Source organism: Thunnus albacares, chromosome 4, assembly GCF_914725855.1.
Source record: "Thunnus albacares chromosome 4, fThuAlb1.1, whole genome shotgun sequence".
NCBI lineage: Eukaryota > Metazoa > Chordata > Actinopteri > Scombriformes > Scombridae > Thunnus > Thunnus albacares.
The window spans coordinates 31,554,040-31,575,431 of NC_058109.1; the positions used below are offsets into that span (position 1 = coordinate 31,554,040).

Sequence of the window (21,392 nt, forward strand, 5' to 3'; positions counted from 1 at the left end):
TAACTCTAGAGCCTGGCCGAGCGCCCACAAGGATACGCGCCAAGAGCCTCTCTGCATCTGAGATTGAAGTTTTGTGGAAAGCTCTGCCCTGGAATGCCAGCAAGAAAAGAGTTCTGGGCTATGAGGTGAGCTGCAATGAAATACCTTGTTTGTATGTGTTTCCACTGGATGCAAATCTGTGTGTTTGTGTGTGTGTGTGTGTGTGTGCGCGCAGAAACACAAGGCAGCTAATGCTGTTGAATCTTGTTCTCTTCTATTATTGATAAGTGTTTCAGGCTCATGCACCTTGGGCATAGGAGATAATAGCTTGCTGCATGCATAATGGTCCAGCCTAGTCCCATGCCTGCGGGTTTAGTTGTGTTTCTCTTGTTGGTTACCTAAGTACTGTAACCACCCTGATTAGCGTACTGATGCAATACTCTAAGGGATAGAACGTTTAGCTTCTAATCCACACAACAAAGCAGTTTAAAAACTGGCTTTGCGCTCAGTTAGTTCTTGTCATTTTAATTCCACTCATTATTAAAATCCAAGATTTGAACAAACTGTATATAAAGTGGTTGAAACTAGCTCTACCTCCAACAGCTACAACTGTAACATGCTGCTCTATGCTGTCATATATAATAATATATCAGTCAGAGGGACCAAACCACTACTTTTACTTTCCCTCAACAAAATTCCTCCATTCGGAACACCCTGCAGCGTCACCAATGCAGACATCACGTCCGTGTGTTACCCTGATAATGTTAACAAAACCAGCTGCTTTTACACCACTTAAATAAAATATTGAATATGTATTGAAACAAAAACTGATACCATTACAAAACTTGTTCTATTGAAATGTATGTAACTTGTGAATATATATATATATATATATAAATAATTAATATTATGTCATCCTTGATAATTATGAATGGAGTATGAAATGAATGTCAGGTCTCAGGTTGGCAACCTTGCACTTCTAAGGTAAAACGAGCAAAAATGCAGCGCCTCAGCTCCTTCTCACTGTCTGGCTTTCTTTATATTACACCAACAGTAAACTCCTTTGGAAGTTCCATTATTTGTTTTTGGCGCTCCAGCGAGGCTCAGTGACTGATGGGTAATCTTGCTTGTCAACTTCCAGCAAACTGATGAACTGTTGTTCACTTCCTGCCTACACCGTTCACAGTTCCCTTTCAACTGAGCATTTTTTGCTGCCTACGGTTCGGAATCTTTCTTAACATGGCTGAATACACTGTGCAGTCCACTTCGCAGGGAACTACTAGGCGATAGGAACACACCTCGTGACTATGCTACAGTTAAGTGGTGCAATGCCAAAATGTTTTGGGTGGAACTTGTGCTCTAGAATTATTGTTCAGCACATCAGAGTAAATGGATTATTAAACTATGTTGACAGTAATTGTTTGGGTCACAGAGCATATTCTTCATACGACTGCATGCAGTGAACCGTAACATCCGCACCGTGACGGTTCGGGATGAATACGCATACCATTACACCTCTTGAACAAAGACGCTGTTTTCATCCACGGATTGCATAAAATGGTAGAATTATAAATTGTTGACCACTCAAAGTCAACAGAGGAGCAGGGCCTGAGCAAACCGTTCCTGGGAGGAAAGACAAATTATATTTGTGCTGTCAAGCGTGCCAGCTATTTCAGCCCTGACAAGCAGGGTGACAAAGAAAATCTGTTATCAGTGGAAGTTGATGGCAGGGGATTTTTGAGGATTTTCTTCCTCTTCTGAGTTTTCCTTTTTTTTTCTTCCTTTTGCATATGTGACCTCCTTATTCTAAATCACATAACTTAAACTATGACGTGTCTGATAAGCACAAGTGAGACACGTAGCTCTTACAGAGCAAGAGCAAAAGGTACATGGTGACACGCTGCTAAAGGTTCACATCTTCCATCCAGTTGAGTTCACATCTCCCTGTTTCCAGTTTGCACTTCATTGACAGGGTGTAACGGAAAGCTTTTAAAGTGTCTGTCGTGTTTGCCGCGTTCACGTCTGAGGTTCTGCCCTGTTGCTTTTCAGCTGAGGTACTGGAGTAGAAGTGAAAGGGAAGACACAGCCAGCGTGCAAAGGACTGTAGGAAATCAAACATCCACTATTATTCGCGGGGTGAAAGGCAGCACTACATATTACATCTCAGTGAGGGCGTATAACACTGCAGGAACGGGGCCCCCCAGCTCCACTGTCAACATTACCACCAAAAAACCACGTAAGTATCACATCTAGTTATAACTACTGATCACGTTCTGCCAGTGTTCAGCTTTTGTATGAGGTGACTAATGTGTTTTTCTCCCCTCAGCACCCAGTCAGCCACCAGTTAAAGTTATGTGGAACACATCAAACTCCAAGATTATATTGAACTGGGAGCAGGTCAAAGCCTTGGAGAATGAGTCAGAGGTCACTGGTTACAAAGTAAGCGCCCAGTCGCTTGGTTTTATCTGAAAATTGTGTTTGTTCAACCCAGTATCACAGCAGTTAGTGAAATAGTCACGAAATTTCATCTATGGTTTCGTGTGCATGGACACAAATTTTCCATTTTTTTCGTGACACTCAGCACAACATTCAAATTAATGTATTTCAAAGTATTTTTTCATGCCTGCACCACGTTTTTTTTTCTGTGAGTCAGGACTCAAGAGCACAGAAGCTGAATTGTTTTTTTCTCATTTGTAATTCTTTTTTTTTTTTTTTTTTAACTATAACTGCTACATTACTCAACATTTAACCACAACATTTTATCCTTGTTTTTATTTCTTTATTTTAATTTTATTGGTACAGTCAGTGGGTGGACCAGAGGATCTGCTGCTGGGAAGTATTTTCTTACTGTCAATTTTAATGATATGCTCAACATTTCTCCACACAAAAACAAGAAAGTGTCCTTGATAACTCAACAATGTTATGACCATCCATTTGAAATATTTCACCTTCGATTCTGAGAAATCAAGTTGTTTTTTTGGGGGGGGGTTTGGATAGCGAAAGCAGCTACATGACACATGAGCCTCATCGACCGTTGCTACGGAGACATAGACAGTCTACTTTGTTACCCGTTAGAAATCTTTTATTTACTATTATATCTACTATGTACTTTTAATTATTGAATTTATTCCAAACTGATTAAGATTTTGTGAGTGTTCATGGAGTCCCCCCCTTGACACACAACAGAAATAGTGGCATTTGGATTTGTGACCGGTGGCAATTTGAAATTAAATGAAGCCCACCAGTGGTAAACAACCCAAAACAGGAGTCAAACATGCCAAGTCCACCCACAACACAATGCCCTTCCCTAACCCTAACCTGTCTTTGCACTAAATTGCATCAAATCCTATACCATGGCCATATAAACGGGATGAAGACAGTGTTATCAAACTGGATTCACATTTCACATCCCTCCTTTAATCTCTGCACTTATCACTTTCATATATTTCATCAAACTGGACTTTAGATTGTGCATTGCATTCAACAGCCACTATTACATCATTTCATTATTTATGCACATGTCACGTTTAATTTTTGCTCCTCTCACCATATTTCCTTTGTACAGGCAATATTTCATTTCAAGCATTATATTCCATTTCAAAACTATTACTATTCCATTCTGTAAATAGATTTCAAAATTTCAATTTAATTTTAAAATTACTTATTTTTATTTCATTATTATTGTTACCTTACTTTTGTCTATTTTTATTATTCTGTGTTGCATTTGTGGGAGCCAACGCCAAGACACATTCATTGTATGCTTGCATTGACTGATAAAACAGATTCTGATTGAATGGGCTACTGTATGTCATGATGACATAAAATCCCAAAACCAAGAATCATAAAGTTACAAAATCAAACAAAAATCTCCAGGGTTGTGTGAATAGCCTATTTATTCCTGTAAGAAGCCTGCTGGACATGCTTATATGCGTAGACATCTTTGCAGCCTGCTTTCTTCCCTTAACAATAATTGAAGTGATCATAACGTGGTATACACTGATACTGATGATTCATATTTAATAATATGTTGTTGACAAGTGGCCATGGTATAGGTAAAGGAGGATAATAAAGTTCATAATAATAAATAAGAAAAGTAAAGTTCATAATTCAATAATTCATACTGCTTGCTTTTGTTTATTTGCACACAATTATCAGTTACACTTAGAGACAAATTATATACAAATATATGTTGCAAGGTTACAAATAAATGTAGTATGTTGCTTATGAAACAAGATGTAAGAAGTACATTTGTATATTCATTGCACATATTGTGTTCCACATGTTTATAAAAGGGTAAAGGGGTATCCCATATAACTGAAGGTCCTCAGCCCATAAAGAGATAGTTAAGCTAGTGAAGTTGTTTGTAATGTTGTCGTTTATAGCCTGTGTGCTCTGTGAGGTCACCAGAGCCAGAGGGTCAAAGGGGCTTCCAAGCATGCAGTATTCCGATATAACCAGAAAAGGTTTGCTTATTGTGTGCATATTGCATACTAAACATTATTTTAAGTTACCCGCAGTGGCATCTTCACCAGATTCCACAAGGATTCTCTCCTTGGGGCTGAAAATATAGATAAATCTTGCATCTCATCATGAAAATAAGGTTAAAAGTAGGCCAAGTCAAACAGCTTTCCCGTGGAGCATTTTTGTCACTATTTCCACAAAAACAGACAAAATAAATGAATAAGTAATAAAATGAAATATGTAGGCCTATTGAACTTTCAAAGGCTTCTGTGAAGCTATGTCTGGTCAAAGTCATGTCAATGAAATGTGAAGATTAAAACTTTATCATAGGACTAAACCAAATACATCAGTGGAAAGGTCTCAACCTGGAGAGTAACATTATGTCAGTATGAAGATGATGCATGGCTCCTGCTTTGAAATATTGACCTCTGAACCTTGAAACCAGTGCATGTTTAAAGGCTTATCACTCAGCAACGCAAGGGGTTACAGACATAGGACCAGCTGTTATAGAAAGCTCTTGACCTCAGCTGTCAGCAACAACTGAGGGCACTGTCAAATATGGAAAAGAGCAATTTTCACACATTTAATGATTAGATTTTTAAAATCTTATACCACCAATGTTTCCACCAACCCCCAAAATCACCTGGGGTACCAGCAGTTTAATACTGCCAACTTCTATTATGGGAAATATATCAGTGTATATAAAAACTACAATTCCCATCAGAGACGCACCGTAGAACTTGTCATGAAATGTACAAATCAGCCAGCATAATTGTAATTCCTCCAGTTTCCAGAGTAGCATCATATTTATAGTTATAAAAAACTGTATCTTTACAGCCAAAACATACATTATACTGCATCTACATAATCAGGGTGAAAAAATCATGAGGATGTCAGTTCATCTGGGATAGGTCAGCTGGTATTGTAGAATGAGTTTTCGAGTTGTGTTCACTGTCGGTGGGAGTTCTGTAACCCTTCAGAGAGCAATTAATTTTGTTATTATAGCCTCCACATGTTTGTTTAGCCCACTCAGGGATATAATAAACTACGTTGAAATAATTCAGGTTTGTTGAAAAAGTCTAGGGTACTGTGTACATGAAAACACTTGGAGATAGCCTAAGTCAACTATGAGTCCCAAACTGCACTGCCTCAAGAAATCAGCCAGTTGCAAAACTTAAAATTCTGTTTCCTGCGCAGTTTATGGCTGATCAGTTTTTTCTTTACATTTCAATATGCAGTGCAGTATTTTGTTCCAGGTTGTAACCACCAATCTGCAATACTATAAAATGTTATACTGAATATATGTTATGTTGTTATGTTATGCATAGCAACAGTCAATCAGGCTCATGGGTAATGTAGCCACTTCACCTATCCAAAACTGACAAAAAAAAAACTTGATTTCTCAGATGGCCATAACATAAACCTATCATATTTTTGAGTTATCAAGGACATTTCGTGTTTTTGTGTTGAGAAATGTTAAAGATATCATTAAAATTGGCAGTAAGGAAAATACTTCCCTGCAGCGGGTCCTCTGGTCCACCACCTCTGATATGGACTACTGACTGAACTGATAAAATTAAAATAAAGAAGTAAAAACGAGGATAAAATCTTGTGATTAAATGTTGAGTAATGTAGGGGAAAAAAAGCATAACAAATGAGAGAAAAAATACAGCTTCTGTGCTCCTGAGTCCTGACCAAAAGAAATAAAGTTTAAAAAAGAAAAAAAAATGATCTGAAATAAATTAGGAAGTCGTGCTGAGTGCCATGAAAAAAAATGGAAAATTCGTGCCCATGTACACGAATCTATTGATGAAATTTTGTGACTATTTCACAAATTGCCATGATACTGGGTTGATTTGTTGTTTCTGCAATTGACTTTTGACTTGACTCGTGTAATCTTTCTCTAGGTGCTGTACAAGAAAAACCGTCACAGCCGCCCTAACGTCATGGAGACCAACACAACCTCTGTAGAGCTCGCCCTGCCCACTGATGAGGATTATATCATCCAGATCAAGCCATTTGGAGAGGGAGGGGAAGGCAGCAGTAGCAGACAGATCACCATCCCAAGGATACCAGGTCAGTGGAGAGCTAGTTAGTGCCTCCCTATGAGCTGAGGGAGCTGAATAATCCAGTCCTCTGCTGCTGTCTTGCCAGAACAGATTAGCTATCATCATCTCCAAAGGAACAGAGAGAGTGGGAAAATAAAGTGCTACATGAGACATTTGTGCATTATGGCTTCTACTTGACACCATAATGCAAGTGTTGCATGAAAAGTTGAGCAATTTATTTAGAACACTTCCAATGTCTCATTCCACTGCTCACATAACAACTCTCAAGTATTTTTAGAAATTAATGTTTTAAGCTCGTAATTACTAAAGCAGACTGGAGAGGCGGTTGATTAAAAAATTAAATGTCAGGGGTTTTTTTGGGGTTTTTTTCACAGCGAACAACAGACTGACAGCCTCATTCTTTTCAATACCTTTTCAGGCCCCAACGCAGTCGGCTCAGCATCCAAGGTCTCCACTCTATCAGCCCTCAGTACAATAGCACTGTCTTTCACAGCACGGACATCTTTATGACAAACAGCTCCCAGCAGACGTTGCATCTGATGTGGAGACAGCTCTACGGCGGAACGCAAACACAGCCCACTCTGGTGTAACTAGACCCATTCATTTTGATTTTAGAGGCAGAAGGAAGACGCTGAAGAAAATTTAAAAAAAACAAAACAAAAAAAAAACACGCCAGTGAGATGACAGGGAAGGAGTCCCCTTCAGCACCCAGGCTAAGTAAAGGAGATTGACCGATGTCGTTACTATGTTGTTACCAAAGCAGCTTTCATAGGAAAAATAAAGTGAAAAATGTCCTATATGCATCTTTTTGTATGACATGTTGAGCTTTTATAGATTTTTTTTTCTTAATCAATTTGAAGTCGGTCTGGGCTTATTGGGGCGAGAACAATTAAGTGCATGGCGAAATAACATCAAATTTTGACAGCGAACCTTTTGTCTTCTAAAATAAGATGAGTCTTGTAACTTTGGTTCTAACAGATCAGTCATTTTTTTCAATTGAATTAACGATTAACCGTCATCTGTTACATATCTGTGTTTCTGTTTCTGCAATATTTCAAAAATGTTTCACTCAAAGGGCTGCATCGACATGTTGGTTTGTCATTACTGGGTTTCTTACCCAGTATGTGAAGAGAGGATTAGCATCTAAAATCATCTGTCAAGACAGCACACTAATGCTTTACCATACTGCTAAAGTGTTAGCGCTAGCAAACTGGGTGATGCCAGCTAAATTTGATTCAAGGTGGATTTCACTTAAGAGGAAACTAAGATTTTCTCTTAAAATGTCAATAGAAAATGGAGAATAAAAAACAATTATAACTTTCATCCCTCATAACATAGTCTCACTAATGGGGAAGTTTTATGACGACTTTGAATGCAGTGTCATACTTGGCAATACCATCTACATACATCTACATACTATTGCCAGTACATACATACTGGCAATTTCTATATACTTCCCTGTACTATCTGGAGTACACCAAGGCTGGATTCTCTCCTCCAGTCTCTTCTTGACTGTCATCTATTGGATTATGTGAAAAACAACTTCTGACAGACATCAAGGCACCCAGAAGACCCTCTCTAGCCAGCTTGAAGTTCTTGACTTTGCTGATGATCTTGCTGTCCTTTCCACAAATGTAAAACATTTGCAAGAAAAAACTGATCGACTCATCAAGTATGCTCAACAAACAGGCCTCATCATCAACACCACCAAAAGGGAAGTCTGATTAGTCAGGACAATGAAGCCCAAAAAGATATCCAGCTCGCAGCACCTACGCAAGACTCCATAACATCTGTAAATCCAACACCTACAGCCTCAAAACCAAAATTCACTCGTATAACTCCTTGGTCAAGCCAGTTCTACTATATGGGGCTGAGTGCTGGCGAATAACCAAATGCAACATGAACAAAGTCAGCTCATTTCACAATGACTGCCTGTGAAATATTTGACATATATTCTGGCCCAAATAAGGAGCTCTACATAAAGACTGGCTGCCAAGATGTGATCTCAGAAATTAAATACCATTTATGATGAGATGATGATGACTTGGACACATACTATGAATGCCCCCAGAGCAAATCCCAAAAGTGACCCTCAAATGGACACAATCAGGAAAAAGGATACAATGCCAACCAAAGATCACCTGGCGAACACTATAGAATTGCTGGAGATGGGTCTCTTATGGGGTGAGGCACAATTAGTTGCTAAAGACCGTGACAGGTGGAGGGGGCGAAGAGCACAAGTAAGTAAGTATAACTTTCATCAGATAATGTTCATTGGCGCTAACTACATTAAGGATTGGTCCAGGATTTTTTCAAGTCTATCTTAATACAATACTCACATGCCATTCTGTCCATACTGGCTGTTTGTAGCATGACTACACCGTGAAAGATGAGGAACAAAATCCATGGTCCTCATTTTGTGCAAAAAGGTCATCAAAAGTTCAGTTTAAGCTTATATCAGCAGTCTGAGTTAGCCAGTTCAAGTGGATATTTCCCAAAGTTACATTCTTTTTAGTAAAATATTTCCTGTAGTGTTTCCTTTCTGAGCTGCAGTCACAGGATACGTCCTGGTTGAATGTAGGTTTATTGTTGAGACAAAACACCATCAATAAACCTACACATGACTACCAAGAAAAAGATACCTGCTTCTTGATTCGGCTAACTCAGATTGCTGAAGCTTTGGCTGAACTCTCTTCTTACACAGAACAAAGAGGGAAGGCATCGTTTCAGAGCCAGTGACTCTTTCAGCATATATATTGTAACCCGTGCGGTCCTAAAATAGGTTCAAACTTTTTCAAACCTAGCCATCAACACGCTGGATGCTTTAGCGTTAGCATGCCACGATTTTGGTGCCAGTCCTCTGGGGTAAGAAGACCAGGAATTCCCAAAAAGTCGATGAAGTCCTTAAAGCTATCCATGTGATAGTTGCCGACCTTGTTACCAGTAATAGCAGCATGCTGTTTTGGAGAGCGTCTCCCCTGGGTTCCTCTGCCTTGGCCGTTGAACTGCACTGGTGACCGGACCCTTGTGGCTGTCTCATGCTCCTCATTCTTTCAGTTAGCCCTGTGTGTAGAGCTATTCTTTGCCTTCTGTGTGCCTCATCATATGTTCAAAATCCTCAGGTCCTTAAAGAGCCTTAACTTATCATATGTATATCGAAAACATTAGAAACGTAGAACTATGAAGCAGCCGCGGTGATGTTTACATGCTGCTGTGTCGATAGATTCTGTATGTTGTCAGGATCGGGGGGCCCAGCATCCTTTGTGTCAATGCTGAGGTTACTGAGGTTAGTTTGAATGGCATTCTGCTGTTTTGGATGGGATATTGGCAATATATGAGGCCTGGTGCATTTTTATAGGTGTGTATTCTTAATAAAAGATGATGCTGCTGATCTTTTCCTTTTTTCCCATAGTCTCCTGATGCCATGTGGGACTGCTGTGGTACAGAGGTACAGTGCAGTCTGTATGTAGCTTGTAATCCAGTTAAGTAGTTTGTAGTACTTTGAAGGGAAGTGTACTGTAGGCTACTGGGTCTTGCTCAGAATCATGCATCACGAAATGTGTAATATACTGTTTTGTACACTTCAAATCATTTATATAAAAGAACCTTTCTAAAGAGATGATTTACTTGGTTTTTATGTAATAACTCTGTTTCATACTGTAGCTAACTGTTGCTCAGCATGACTGTACTTTGTCCTCTCTCTTCTGTCTATTTGCAAACTGACTGAATGGCTTTAGGAACATGCAAGGTTCATGCATCTGATTGGTTTGTGTATACTGTACCTGAACCATCATTGGCCCCATGTCTATGCTTCTCAGTCAGCCCCTCTGAGATGTACTGGGTCTACTGTCCATATACGCTCTACATGAGGGTTTCCTCTGTTGCTATTTATTGTTTATACTGTGTTAATAAAGATTATTGATTTATAGAACAATGTCAAGCTCTGTTGGTGCATCTCTCAATACATATAAACCCATTTGAGAACTGACATATAGAAATATTCTCCCTCTGGCCTCAGCAAAGGTTTTTAATGGCATTTGTTAAGAATACAGTATTGAATTGAATGACTGGAAATCTAGATTACACCAATACAACAGCTAAGGGGAGAAAATAAATAATTCTCTTTCATTAAAAACGGGAGAGACTGTTTATTAACATCTCAAAATCAAAGCAGCAGAGGCCAAGATATCCTGACTTGTAGTCCCTATGGCTCACCCTACTGCCAGATCCTTCATTTCCTATAATGCAACTCAATAGATTGTCAGTACTAGACACGCCATGCTTTATAAATCCCCACATCCCTCACACTCCATGTCCTATGTTTGAAACGCAGGCTTTTTGTTAAAAAGCTGCAATCTCCCTTGATGACATCATCAGGGTTATTTAATCAGAGTGCCTACTTAAGGGCTGGAGGTTGTAGCAGTAAATCTTCTGTGTGAATAACACATACATGCTGACTGTCGATGGCATATTCTATTAATTTGAGTGTAAAGTCCTTTAAATTGAGTGAAATTGTCAGAAAATGCACTAGGTGGTGCTGAGAGCACACAAATAGTTTTAGTCTGCACCCGTCATATATACTGAATTTGGCCACAAGATGGCAATGCATAACAAGTTACAATTCATGTTATACTACAATAACAATACCTCAATTCATCTGATATTACAAAAAGCCCTTTATTACATATGGTGAATTATTATTGTCTGTAATTCTCAAGCCATATAATTAAGTAAACAAAAAGAAAACATCTCAAGTTCAACTTCTTCACTATGGGTAACTTTTCAAAGTGAAATCCCTCTCCCCTCCTTTCAGAATCAGAGACAGTGTTTGAATCATACTGAGACATTTATTTATGCATGTATGTTTTCCATTTAGACTGAAAGCAAATACAGCAAATACACACCACCGAGCACTAGGGGAATGTAGAGCAAAAGGCAGTGGAGAATTGAAGGTGGAGGCAAAACAGCAGAGCAGTTCGATGCTCTTCACGGGGCAAAAAAGTTCATATCCATAACCTGTACTATGCTGGTTTCTACTTTAATGGGACCAATAAATGTTTTCATCTCATTGAGGACTAACAGTTCCCGTTCAGAAAGACTTTCCCTTTTTACTGCGCTCAATGTCACATCCTTTACATGACAGTAATTCACTTTCAAGACAGCTCCTTCTCACCTTGGACTCAGAGGAGTGGTCATTTCTACATCTGCCTCATGGTGTTTAACAGCACTTTCAGCTGAGAACAGATAACTGTGGCTCCTGCTCACATAAGCACAACTCCAAACATAAGGCACCCAATCATGTGACATTTCTATTGCATCTTTTTAACCGCAAACTGAAAACACATCCTTGCTCCTTTCAATTTCTACATACTTTACAGGATAATACACAGAAGTATGGATATTTATATGTAGATACAGGCCTTCCATCCTTCAACTCACCACCTCACCCACAGTACACAACCTCTCTCCTGATGCCTACAGTTGTTTCTCTTCCATCAGTAGTGTGTCCAATACTACAGCAAAGACAGGTCATTTGAGTTTTCCCAACAGTTTACAGTATATGTGCTGCTATCATAGCAAGCAAGTGCTTTCACAACAGTCCAGTGTCATATGACCAGATAAAATAAAAAATAGAGCAAAATAGAATATACAAGTCATCAGTTTGGGAATCTCGTTTCCACAGACATATCAACAGCAGGTCGACAGGTTCAAGTCAGGGCATGGGCGGATTAGACAACAAGGGCGACAAAAGCCATGGTCACAAGTGTTGGAAGGCTCCTTTGAATATCACTAACTCTTTGTTATAGGTTTTGGTTACGCTTTGTTACGCATGAGAGTTCACAGTTTTCTCCCTTTAGAGGACAGAGGATAAGAATAATGGCTGCTTATTGCAAATCTCACAAGCAGTGCGCTTCACTGCTTTGGTTAACAGTAGCACGAAGTTAACAATGACAGCAACAAGGCTAACATGGGTCAGGCTCTATCAGAGGGATTCTTATGTATGATAAGCAATGCATAGTATAGTATTAAAGGTCATCCAGGATATATGTTATGTGACAGCCAACAGGTTCTGTGGATAGACGGCGTTTCAATATGTCACACTATGACTTTCGGCTTTGTCTGGAAGGGAAACAGGGAAGAAAAACACAGGCCTCACATTCACCACTCCTATAAATACAATTACAGACTCATACACCATAACTTAAAGAGTTAATCCAACAGAAAACAATAAAGTACCCATGTTAATCTTGTGGTTTTGAACCTTTCAGGCAGTGTTTGTGAACATGCACATATGATTCAAAGCTGTAAATTGCTGTTTAAAGCTGCTATAGTTAGATTTTTTTATATCACAAATGAATCAAAAGACTACATGTAAGGTACAAGGTGTTGTTCATAGTAACAAACCCACAGAGAATCATCACCTGACTCTGCAGTCTTTCAGCTCATTGTTTTGGTTTTCCAGCCTGCAACTTTAATGTTTTGGTTCACTCTCACTGCTCTCACCATCATTTCCAACCATAGCCAGCAGCTGTTTCCTGGAAAAAAAAGTTCTGATAAACTCCATGTGCACTACATGCTCAGCACCAAACTGCAAATAAAGTTAGCAGCTAGCTGGTGAACACAGTGGAGCATTTAGCAGCTAAAGAGTCAAATATTTCCCTCAGGAGTTGATAGAGAGCAAAACAGGAGAGTGAGTACTGGACTTACATTCACCAGAAATATGACTTCAAATGAATGATAATGTTGCTCCATATCTGCTGGATGCTAAATAGACAACTGTTTGCTAACAGTTTGCCATGACAGCTTTATTAGGTGATTATATGTCAATGTTGTGTTTACATCTTGTTGCGCTGCCCCCAAGTAGCCAAAAAAAAAAAAACTCAATTTCAGCTGGTAAAAGTAATGGATATGATGCCAGTACTGACAGCCAACTAAACGACCAAAGGCCAGTCCACCAATTTACTGCATTTCTCTTCATTGCATCACCGCTTCACAATTTGGCAAAACTGGTTTCTAGTTTTGAGATCTTTTTGATTAACTTTGTAAGATCTCCAGTGAAACGCAGCATTGAGCAAAGTAACAGGATAAAAAATGATGGTCTTTCACAAGTCAGATCATTTCAACCTCTACAGAGAGATGCTAGCATGTTCACACCTGAAGACTGAAATGTCAAAGATCACAAGAATAACATACAAACTCTGTTTCCTGATGGAAGTCAGTAAAATCAAGTAAGATCATCAACATATCATCACATTTCTGAAACTTATTAGATAAAACGTTATTTATATTAAATTTGGAAAAATTCTAAATCTGTGCCCAAAATGTGTGACCAGCATTTCTTTTATGTTGATGGCGAGCTGACAATAAAATGAAAACAGTCACAGTGAGGGTAGGGGTGGGGAGTGGGGGGGTGGATGGGACGAGGACAGTGATGTTTGTATGCTGGAGACTGGGACCAAAGCAGAGTTCCAGCTGTCTGCTGTCTGTTCTTCAGTAGAGTCCATCAACATCAGGATGTGTCCACCACTCGTTGGCCCAGTGATCCTTACAGTTTCTCCAAAGGTGCTCAGTCTCATCATCTCCGCACTTCTCATGGGATTTCAGATGTGGATGTGTCCACGTTTTTTTTTCTTTTTTCATTCCCTCTGCTATTTTTGTTTTAATTGAATCATGCAGATTATAATCATCTGATATTATACATATTTCATAAACAAGCAAACACTGAACATAAATTAGATCCTCTATAGATAAAAATGTAAAAAGCTAATAAGACAGCTGTTGATTATACTGAAGGTGTCATGGCCAGGAGGTGGCAGCAACAAGCAAAAAGGCTGCCTCTTGCCACTTGGCACCAACCTCCCCCACCCCAACCAGCATTGTCCCCATCCTTTCACCCAACCCTCCTCTCTGCTCTTATATATTAATTTCATGTATGACAGTAGCACAGGGAGGATGTTTAGGACCTTAAAAAATAAAGAAGTGATTTTTTTTGGGGGGGGGGAATTGGGCCTGGAGGGGGGTTGGGGTTAAAAACGCATCAAATGATACTCAGGGGTTCAAAAGAGTCGAACTGTGTTAAATGAGTTAAATAATATACAAGTAAAGTTTCAGACAAATGACTCTAACGGAGGTAAATTCAAAGAGTAACAGCTGTGACCGGGTTTCACTTTCAGTCTTACATAACTCCACCTGAATAAACCAAACGTAAGTCATCCGATAGAAGACGTTTCCTGTTCCGTAGGAAGGTGGAGGGCTGGGATGGGCCGGGACAGGACGGGAGGCCGGGTCGGGTCAGAGGCTAGAGTCACAGTTGGTTTGTCTAAAGGGACAGAAGTGGAGGTCTACTGCTTCATGGAGCGCAGTCTGTTCTCGTGTCGGTGTGTACACAGTGGGGGTAGAGAGTCCTCTTATCAGGTTGGTGGCATACTGCGGGGCGGGGCAGGAGACACACAGCTGGAGGATCCTCTCCTGTCCCCCGTCTCAGGAGCCACCATGACCAATCAGGACTGCAATAAGACAGCAACACACAGATCTGTTTGTATAAAACTTGAAAGAAATGGTCTCAAGAATGGTCCTTAGCATTGACTCAAGAGTCAAATTCTTAGTAAAAGTAAAAGTAAGTAAAAGTTTAAGTATGACTCTTCAGTGCTGACTGCAGTGACTCAACAAAACAGTCATTTCTACCCAAAATGCCCTCACTCTAGCACTGCACCAGCCAATGGGAGACCTCTAAACGTCATGTGTCACATCACATCAGTCATCAAAGCTTCATACAGTCCTTGTCATGATTAAGATTACACGTCATTCATTATATCCAGCTCTTGCAGGCTGAAGTATATTCAAACATTTAAGAAGAAAAACAATTAAAAAAAAAACAATAACAGTATTTTAGATATTTTCCCCTGCAGAAAATATCAATATATTTGATATTATTCATACAACTTTTAAATGGGTTAACGAAGGATATAATGACCATCCTAAGTGATACTCATCTGTGGCGGTATTATGAATTTACTGGCTTACTGGCAAGTTTAATCAGCTTAATTTGTCATTTCTCTGTTTTGCTATTCACAGTTTCAAACTTCTTGTATTTCACAGCTCAGCTGATATAATAATTTATTACACATTTCATAGTTATACACTTAATGTGGTTAATGTAAACATTAGGAGGAATCACACAAACATCAGAACATTTGATTGTATTCACGCTAAATCCATCATGTCATGAACCTTTTCATGTTGTATAGGAAGTGATCTTGTATCTTTTATCAACTTTTCATTTCCAAAATATGGAAAGTAGTCACTGCTAATTGACCTCTAGAGCTCTTAAATAATCTGGGAGCCAAGATCAAGTCTGAGGAATATTTACAAATTTTGATGTGCTTGAGTGGTTTTATACATATTAGCCCAGTTCATTAAACAGGAAGCTCAGTAATCTTGTAACCTGCAGTCATGACGTACCTCTGCTTTCTGCTGCAGCTCCTCAGTGGGAGACTCTGTTTCCCTGATAACCACTGCTTTTGTCACCAGCATGTCGGGATGCTGCTGCTTGGCCTCTTGGATTGCCATGGCGAGGGCCTGAGGACGTGAAACATCAAAGCCTGGGTCATAAACTTCACATATTAACTTCCAGTGCTTTCTGACTTATTGAGCATAAAGTGCAGGTGTTCAGTAATACTCCTTCTCACCTGATGTTGGTCCACATCATCATCTCCTGTGATTATAATCCTTTTCTCGATTCTGGTCTCTGAGTAGCCTCCTTTCACAGTCTGCAGAGTACATACAGTGAGAGACAAGCTCAAGTGGCAATCAAAGCTATTGTTTTATTATATTTTTTACTTCTATCTTTGTTCCTGTTGTGTTTCGGTATCAGTTCTGTGTCTTCTCAAACATTAAATGCATCTTTTGTGCACCAGATGATTTTCTCAGTAAAGACGCAGCAGATATTTATGGTTTAGAACAAACATGGAGTGGAGATAAAATGAATCCCTATTGTTTTACTCAGTAGCTCTTAGCAACAGAGACGCAGAATATGTATTTGACGACATGATGAAAAATTACATCTAGAGGTTTATCAGTCTATTCATTTTTATGTGGTGGTCTACTTTTCAGCATGTCAGCAAGGGGTGATGAAAAATATTTAAGTGTCCATCATAAGATAAAGATGTGGTGGGCAGACTCCAAGCTCCAATCATTAAACTGTAACTATGGGAACCGGTAAGGAGTTACCTTGGTAACTTGGGTTGTGGTTGCTGAGGTGACACTCTCAGCGGTGATGGTCAGCGGGGACACAACAGACTCCCTGCCCTGGGTGCCGGCTTTTACCTACAGAGCATTCATTAGAGGGGAGTTATTCTGATGTTATCATGTTTACACACTACCACACACACACACACAGCAGAACACACTGCAGACACAAACACCAGCACACACACACACATGCTTGTAAGCAACATGTACTGTTGTCTCAGTGAGGGGTCTCAATCTCCTTTATGTTGTATGAACCTTTTTAAATGACAGACTCAAAGGCCTGACTCACACAAGTTCAAACTAAACTTAAAAGAACAGAACACAGGCCACTAGTTGGCTGGTGTAAACCCAGCTTTAGATGTATGGAAATAGATAGAAAGCTCAATGGAAAAGGGACTACCAGTAAACATACTAGTTAGAGACCCTTCATTAACCAGTCAACTTTCAGATTCCAATTACCCTTGGATAACATGCTCCCAAAAGATATGGATTGAAATAATTAAACGACACCACCTGAGGGACAGGGTTGAAATCTTCAGGTGGTTTGCCTTTGACTTCATGTCCAATAAATATGACAGAAGGTTTAGAAGCTGGACTGGAAATGGTCTTAGTGCATATTGTACTCTCTTAAATCGAGGTATGGTTTTGAGCTTTTAGGAGCTGAAGGACAACTTTAATCTGCAGAATCAGGATCACTTTAGATATTTACAAACTAGAGATTTTATTGGCAAGAAACTTCCAAAAGATGACAGCATAATGAGAGAAGATATCCTTGATATTTTTTCAAAACACCCACGAAGATGCTACTTATCAAAAAGTCATTTATAAATTATATTTTGCTCTTCAAAACTGTACTTCGAATATTAAAGCGATATTGGGAAGCAGATGGTAATTTTACAATAACACAGGGAGAATGGGACAAGATCTGCAGACAGCAATAGTTGATGACAAGCTCTCCCTCCTGGAGACAATTTAGCTGGAAGAATGTGATTCAAAAGATCAACGACTCTAATCTGACTGTTGTCCCCCTGTGGCTCCATTTTGGAGAAGTGTCCACAATGTTCTGGAAGCAGTTTTTAATAAGAATATTAATTTGACTTTTGGGATAACGTACCTTGGTGATATAGATGAGCTTCACTGTGCAAAGTGAGATAAATACGTGTTTAGAGTGCTGTTAGTGCTTTGAAAAAAGGCTTTGAGCAGAAAATGGCTTAAGAAGGACCAACCATAAGTGAATGAACTGACCTAATTTACAATATATATACACTATAGAGAGAATTACATTTAAACTAAGAATTCAAATTGATGTCTTTGATAAAAATTGGTCAAAATGGCTTACCCATACGTCAACAATGAGGCCCGACTTTGTATAATAATAAAATCCTTACATTAAGGAATTCAAATCCAATTAATTTATTTTTTCTTTCATGTGCAGAATGAATGTGGGTTGATATTAATATGTACATATATATATATATATATTGTTGTTGTTTGTTTTAAAGATGGGTCCTCCCCTTGTTCATTTTTTTTTTTATGTGTGTGTGTGTGTGTGTGTGTGTGTGTGTGTGTGTGTGTGTGTGTGTGTGTCCCTAATAACCCTTATACAAAGTAAATTACAAAAAACATGCAATACTAGTGCACTTCCTTCCCAAACAAAACCATGATGGAGCAATGGCTTTATTATGATTGCACCCCTTTAACATACTGTATGCTGTTTTCGAAAATGAGAATATTGCTATCATAAACTATTCAAAAGAAATCATATATGTGTAGAAACTGACACATTATTGGGCATTATACTCGGTGGATTTTGTTTTTGGTAAGAATGTTAAATGGTAGATTGGTATTGTTCAGGAGTGGTAACAGGCCAGGGATGGTGGAGGCAGCCTTCTGAAACCACAAATTATCATCTGTTTTGTGTGTAACACACTTCCTGTCGAGATAACCAATACGTTTTGCTCTAGCTAGTGAGAAGTATACACAGAGAACAGGTTAACATATCAAAGAGAATGAAGTATCTATATATTAAAGTCTACCTGAGATCACATTTATTCATCCCTTTTTGCAGTCACAAATAATGCCAATGTAGTTTTTAAATGCGTTCCTAATAGTTTTGTATTATTAAAATGATGAAACAAGGTATTTTTGTCTCAGCTGGCTGAAGGGGCATGTCAGTGTCTTGTTTGATTGACAGCAGCTGTCAGTGTGCTGGTGTTGCACTGTAGGGAACAAACACAAAGTAAACAAACTGCTGGAGCTACAAGTCATGAACAGACAGCGTGTCACTAACAGGGATTTTGAGGGGCAACAACTAAACCAGCATCTAACCGGACTGAAGTGACATTTGCTGATACATTTACATGCTGTTTAATGTGCTGCATCTTGGCTCGTCCAACAAGCTAAGGTGCAGGACAAGACTTGTGTTCATGTTTGTAAGTTAGATAAGAAGGAGACTTTAGCAGGAAAGCTCATGTGGGTTGTTGTTCAGAGTCTGTAGCTCTTGTGTTGTGTAGCAGGCTGCTATCAGGCTTAGTGTGACCGTCTGCTCTGTCTATGATTGATTTGATTTGCTGTATCAAAATAAGGTCTCCAGCTATGTAGACAGATAACAGAACAGTATGTTCCCCAATTAATGCATAACTATGGGGCACCATCATGAAATCAAAGAATTTAAAATACAAATGTCTCCCTTTTGGTTTCTGATCAAAGGAGAACACGGGACAAGTGATTCATGAAGCAGATATGCTCTAATTTCAGTTGGACATTAACACTAAGTATCAATTTGGTTATTGCTGATATACTTGCTTTTGCGAAATTATCAGGTGAGCCCCATGCCCTTTTGAAAATAGGAAGAAGTGCAATGACATATGAATGATGAATAACGATGAAATAACACATTTACAGGAAAATGACAGTAACAAAATAAGAGTTTGAGAAAGTAATGCTTAACGTTACTCATTAGCACAGCAATTAGAGTAGAGAATCAGAGTAGTCAGAGTTATCCCCAGCATTAGGAAAATGCATGTACTCATCTAAATGCTCCTAACCACAACTACTGGCCTAGTTTCCCAAATCTGAGTCATAACCATGACATCAAATGCCACATCCTGTGAACATTTGGCAGACACAGGACACAGACACAATACAGATGTCTTTCTGACGTTAATTATTTTTCTATTTATTCAGAGGGATATGAAGTAAAGGTCAAGTCTAAAAAAGGGGACAGCAACAGCACAATGGCTGCAGTTTTTTACTCTGCCGCCGCCACCACACACACACATACACACACACACACACAGTCACCACACTGATGTGATACTTACAGGGGAGCCATTTTCTTTAAGGGCAGCAGGAGCCTCTCGCGGGCTGACGACTCCGTAGTTCTGAAGGAGAGAGAGAATACTACTTGTACATACTACTACTTGTCCATATACTTGTGTGCAGTGAGCTACATTAAAGAAATGCATTAGGTGATCATTTAGAGAAACATTACTATGGGTAATCAGTATAAAGTTACACATCATTAAGGGAGCCACACAGAAAAACATATAGCAAGTCGAAAGGGTCTGAGGGACACAAGCAGGAAACAACAAACATATTTTCGGAGAGGGTGTGGTGTTTACTTCTTGTTTTACTTTTGGTATTACACCAATATAATATTTATCTGTAATGTGCAAAAATGCAGAGGTCAACAAACAGACTCATTAATGTCTATACAGCCATATCGCAACTTGCTAACGTTAGATAGCTAACGTTAGCCACCATAAGCAACGGGTTGTGCTGACTAGCTAAGGTCAAGAAGCAGCAAAACTCCAATAGTGCATTATATTGCTTAAAAATTCTACTTTTCATTTGTTAGAGGAAGAATGTGTTATTTCTTCTTTGTTGTCCTGCTAATCACTAGGTATTTTTAAAGTGAAAGATGTCACTTGAAGTGACACTAAATCACTGTTTTAATTCTCCTTCAACTTTACTGTTTGGTTGATTCTCACTGCTCTCCTCAACATTGTTTCCAGCAGGAACAGGTAGCTGTTTTCAGCAAAGTGCTCTGATAAACCCTCTGTGTGCTACCTGCTCACCTCCAAACTGCAGACAAACAAAAACTAGCTGGTGAACACAGCTGGGTATTTAGCAGCTAAAGAGCCAGATTCCTGCCAAGGGATAGGGCCAACCCAGAGCAAAAAGGAGCAGGAATATTGGACTTTCAATTATCAGGTTGCTAAAAACATGAATTCTTCAGTTATTCCATGTCTTCTGGATGTGTAGGCGATTGTGTGCTAACACTTTACCAACTGTCAACTTTAAAAGGTCTCCAAGTGCAAAAACAAGTTGAGTAATGCTCCTTAAAACAACAAAATGCTGTGTACTATGATTATTTATATACTGTATATTTGAGCCACAAACTCCTGCTTCATTTTAGTATTGTATATATTTATTCAACTAATCATCTTTAAAAGTTATGATTTAATGATAAGCAATAAAATTTTCTTTAGCATTTAAAATGAATCAGTGACAATGCTTTGCCTCAATACCTTGTCAAAGGTTTTGTATTGTATTTCATAGCGGTGACTGACAATCAAACCAATATCAGCATGTGTATATTTGATGATTTGTTTATGAAGGCAATCCTCA

The 21,392-nt window shown here is 39.0% G+C and overlaps 2 protein-coding genes across 18 annotated transcripts in view; one reads left to right on the top strand and one right to left on the bottom strand.

Moving 5' to 3' along the window:
* Window positions 1–10,409, top strand: part of cntn4 (contactin 4) — a 205,124-nt gene extending 194,715 nt beyond the window's left edge. For all 7 annotated transcript variants that reach the window (XM_044348917.1, XM_044348922.1, XM_044348920.1 and 4 more), the window contains 5 exons: window positions 10–125; window positions 2,029–2,215; window positions 2,306–2,418; window positions 6,348–6,516; window positions 6,928–10,409. In XM_044348917.1, the coding sequence (XP_044204852.1) occupies window positions 10–125; window positions 2,029–2,215; window positions 2,306–2,418; window positions 6,348–6,516; window positions 6,928–7,019 (677 nt within the window). In that variant the 3' untranslated portion in view covers window positions 7,020–10,409. The remainder of the gene's footprint in view (window positions 1–9; window positions 126–2,028; window positions 2,216–2,305; window positions 2,419–6,347; window positions 6,517–6,927) is intronic.
* A 758-nt stretch (window positions 10,410–11,167) lies between these two features.
* The window catches only part of LOC122980857 (band 4.1-like protein 1), an 80,341-nt gene continuing 70,116 nt past the window's right edge, over window positions 11,168–21,392 (bottom strand). For all 11 annotated transcript variants that reach the window (XM_044349249.1, XM_044349247.1, XM_044349248.1 and 8 more), the window contains 5 exons: window positions 20,084–20,143; window positions 16,740–16,835; window positions 16,199–16,279; window positions 15,972–16,088; window positions 11,168–15,016 (listed from right to left, as the gene is read on the bottom strand). In XM_044349249.1, coding sequence (XP_044205184.1) covers window positions 15,011–15,016; window positions 15,972–16,088; window positions 16,199–16,279; window positions 16,740–16,835; window positions 20,084–20,143 — 360 coding nt within the window. In that variant the 3' untranslated portion in view covers window positions 11,168–15,010. The remainder of the gene's footprint in view (window positions 15,017–15,971; window positions 16,089–16,198; window positions 16,280–16,739; window positions 16,836–20,083; window positions 20,144–21,392) is intronic.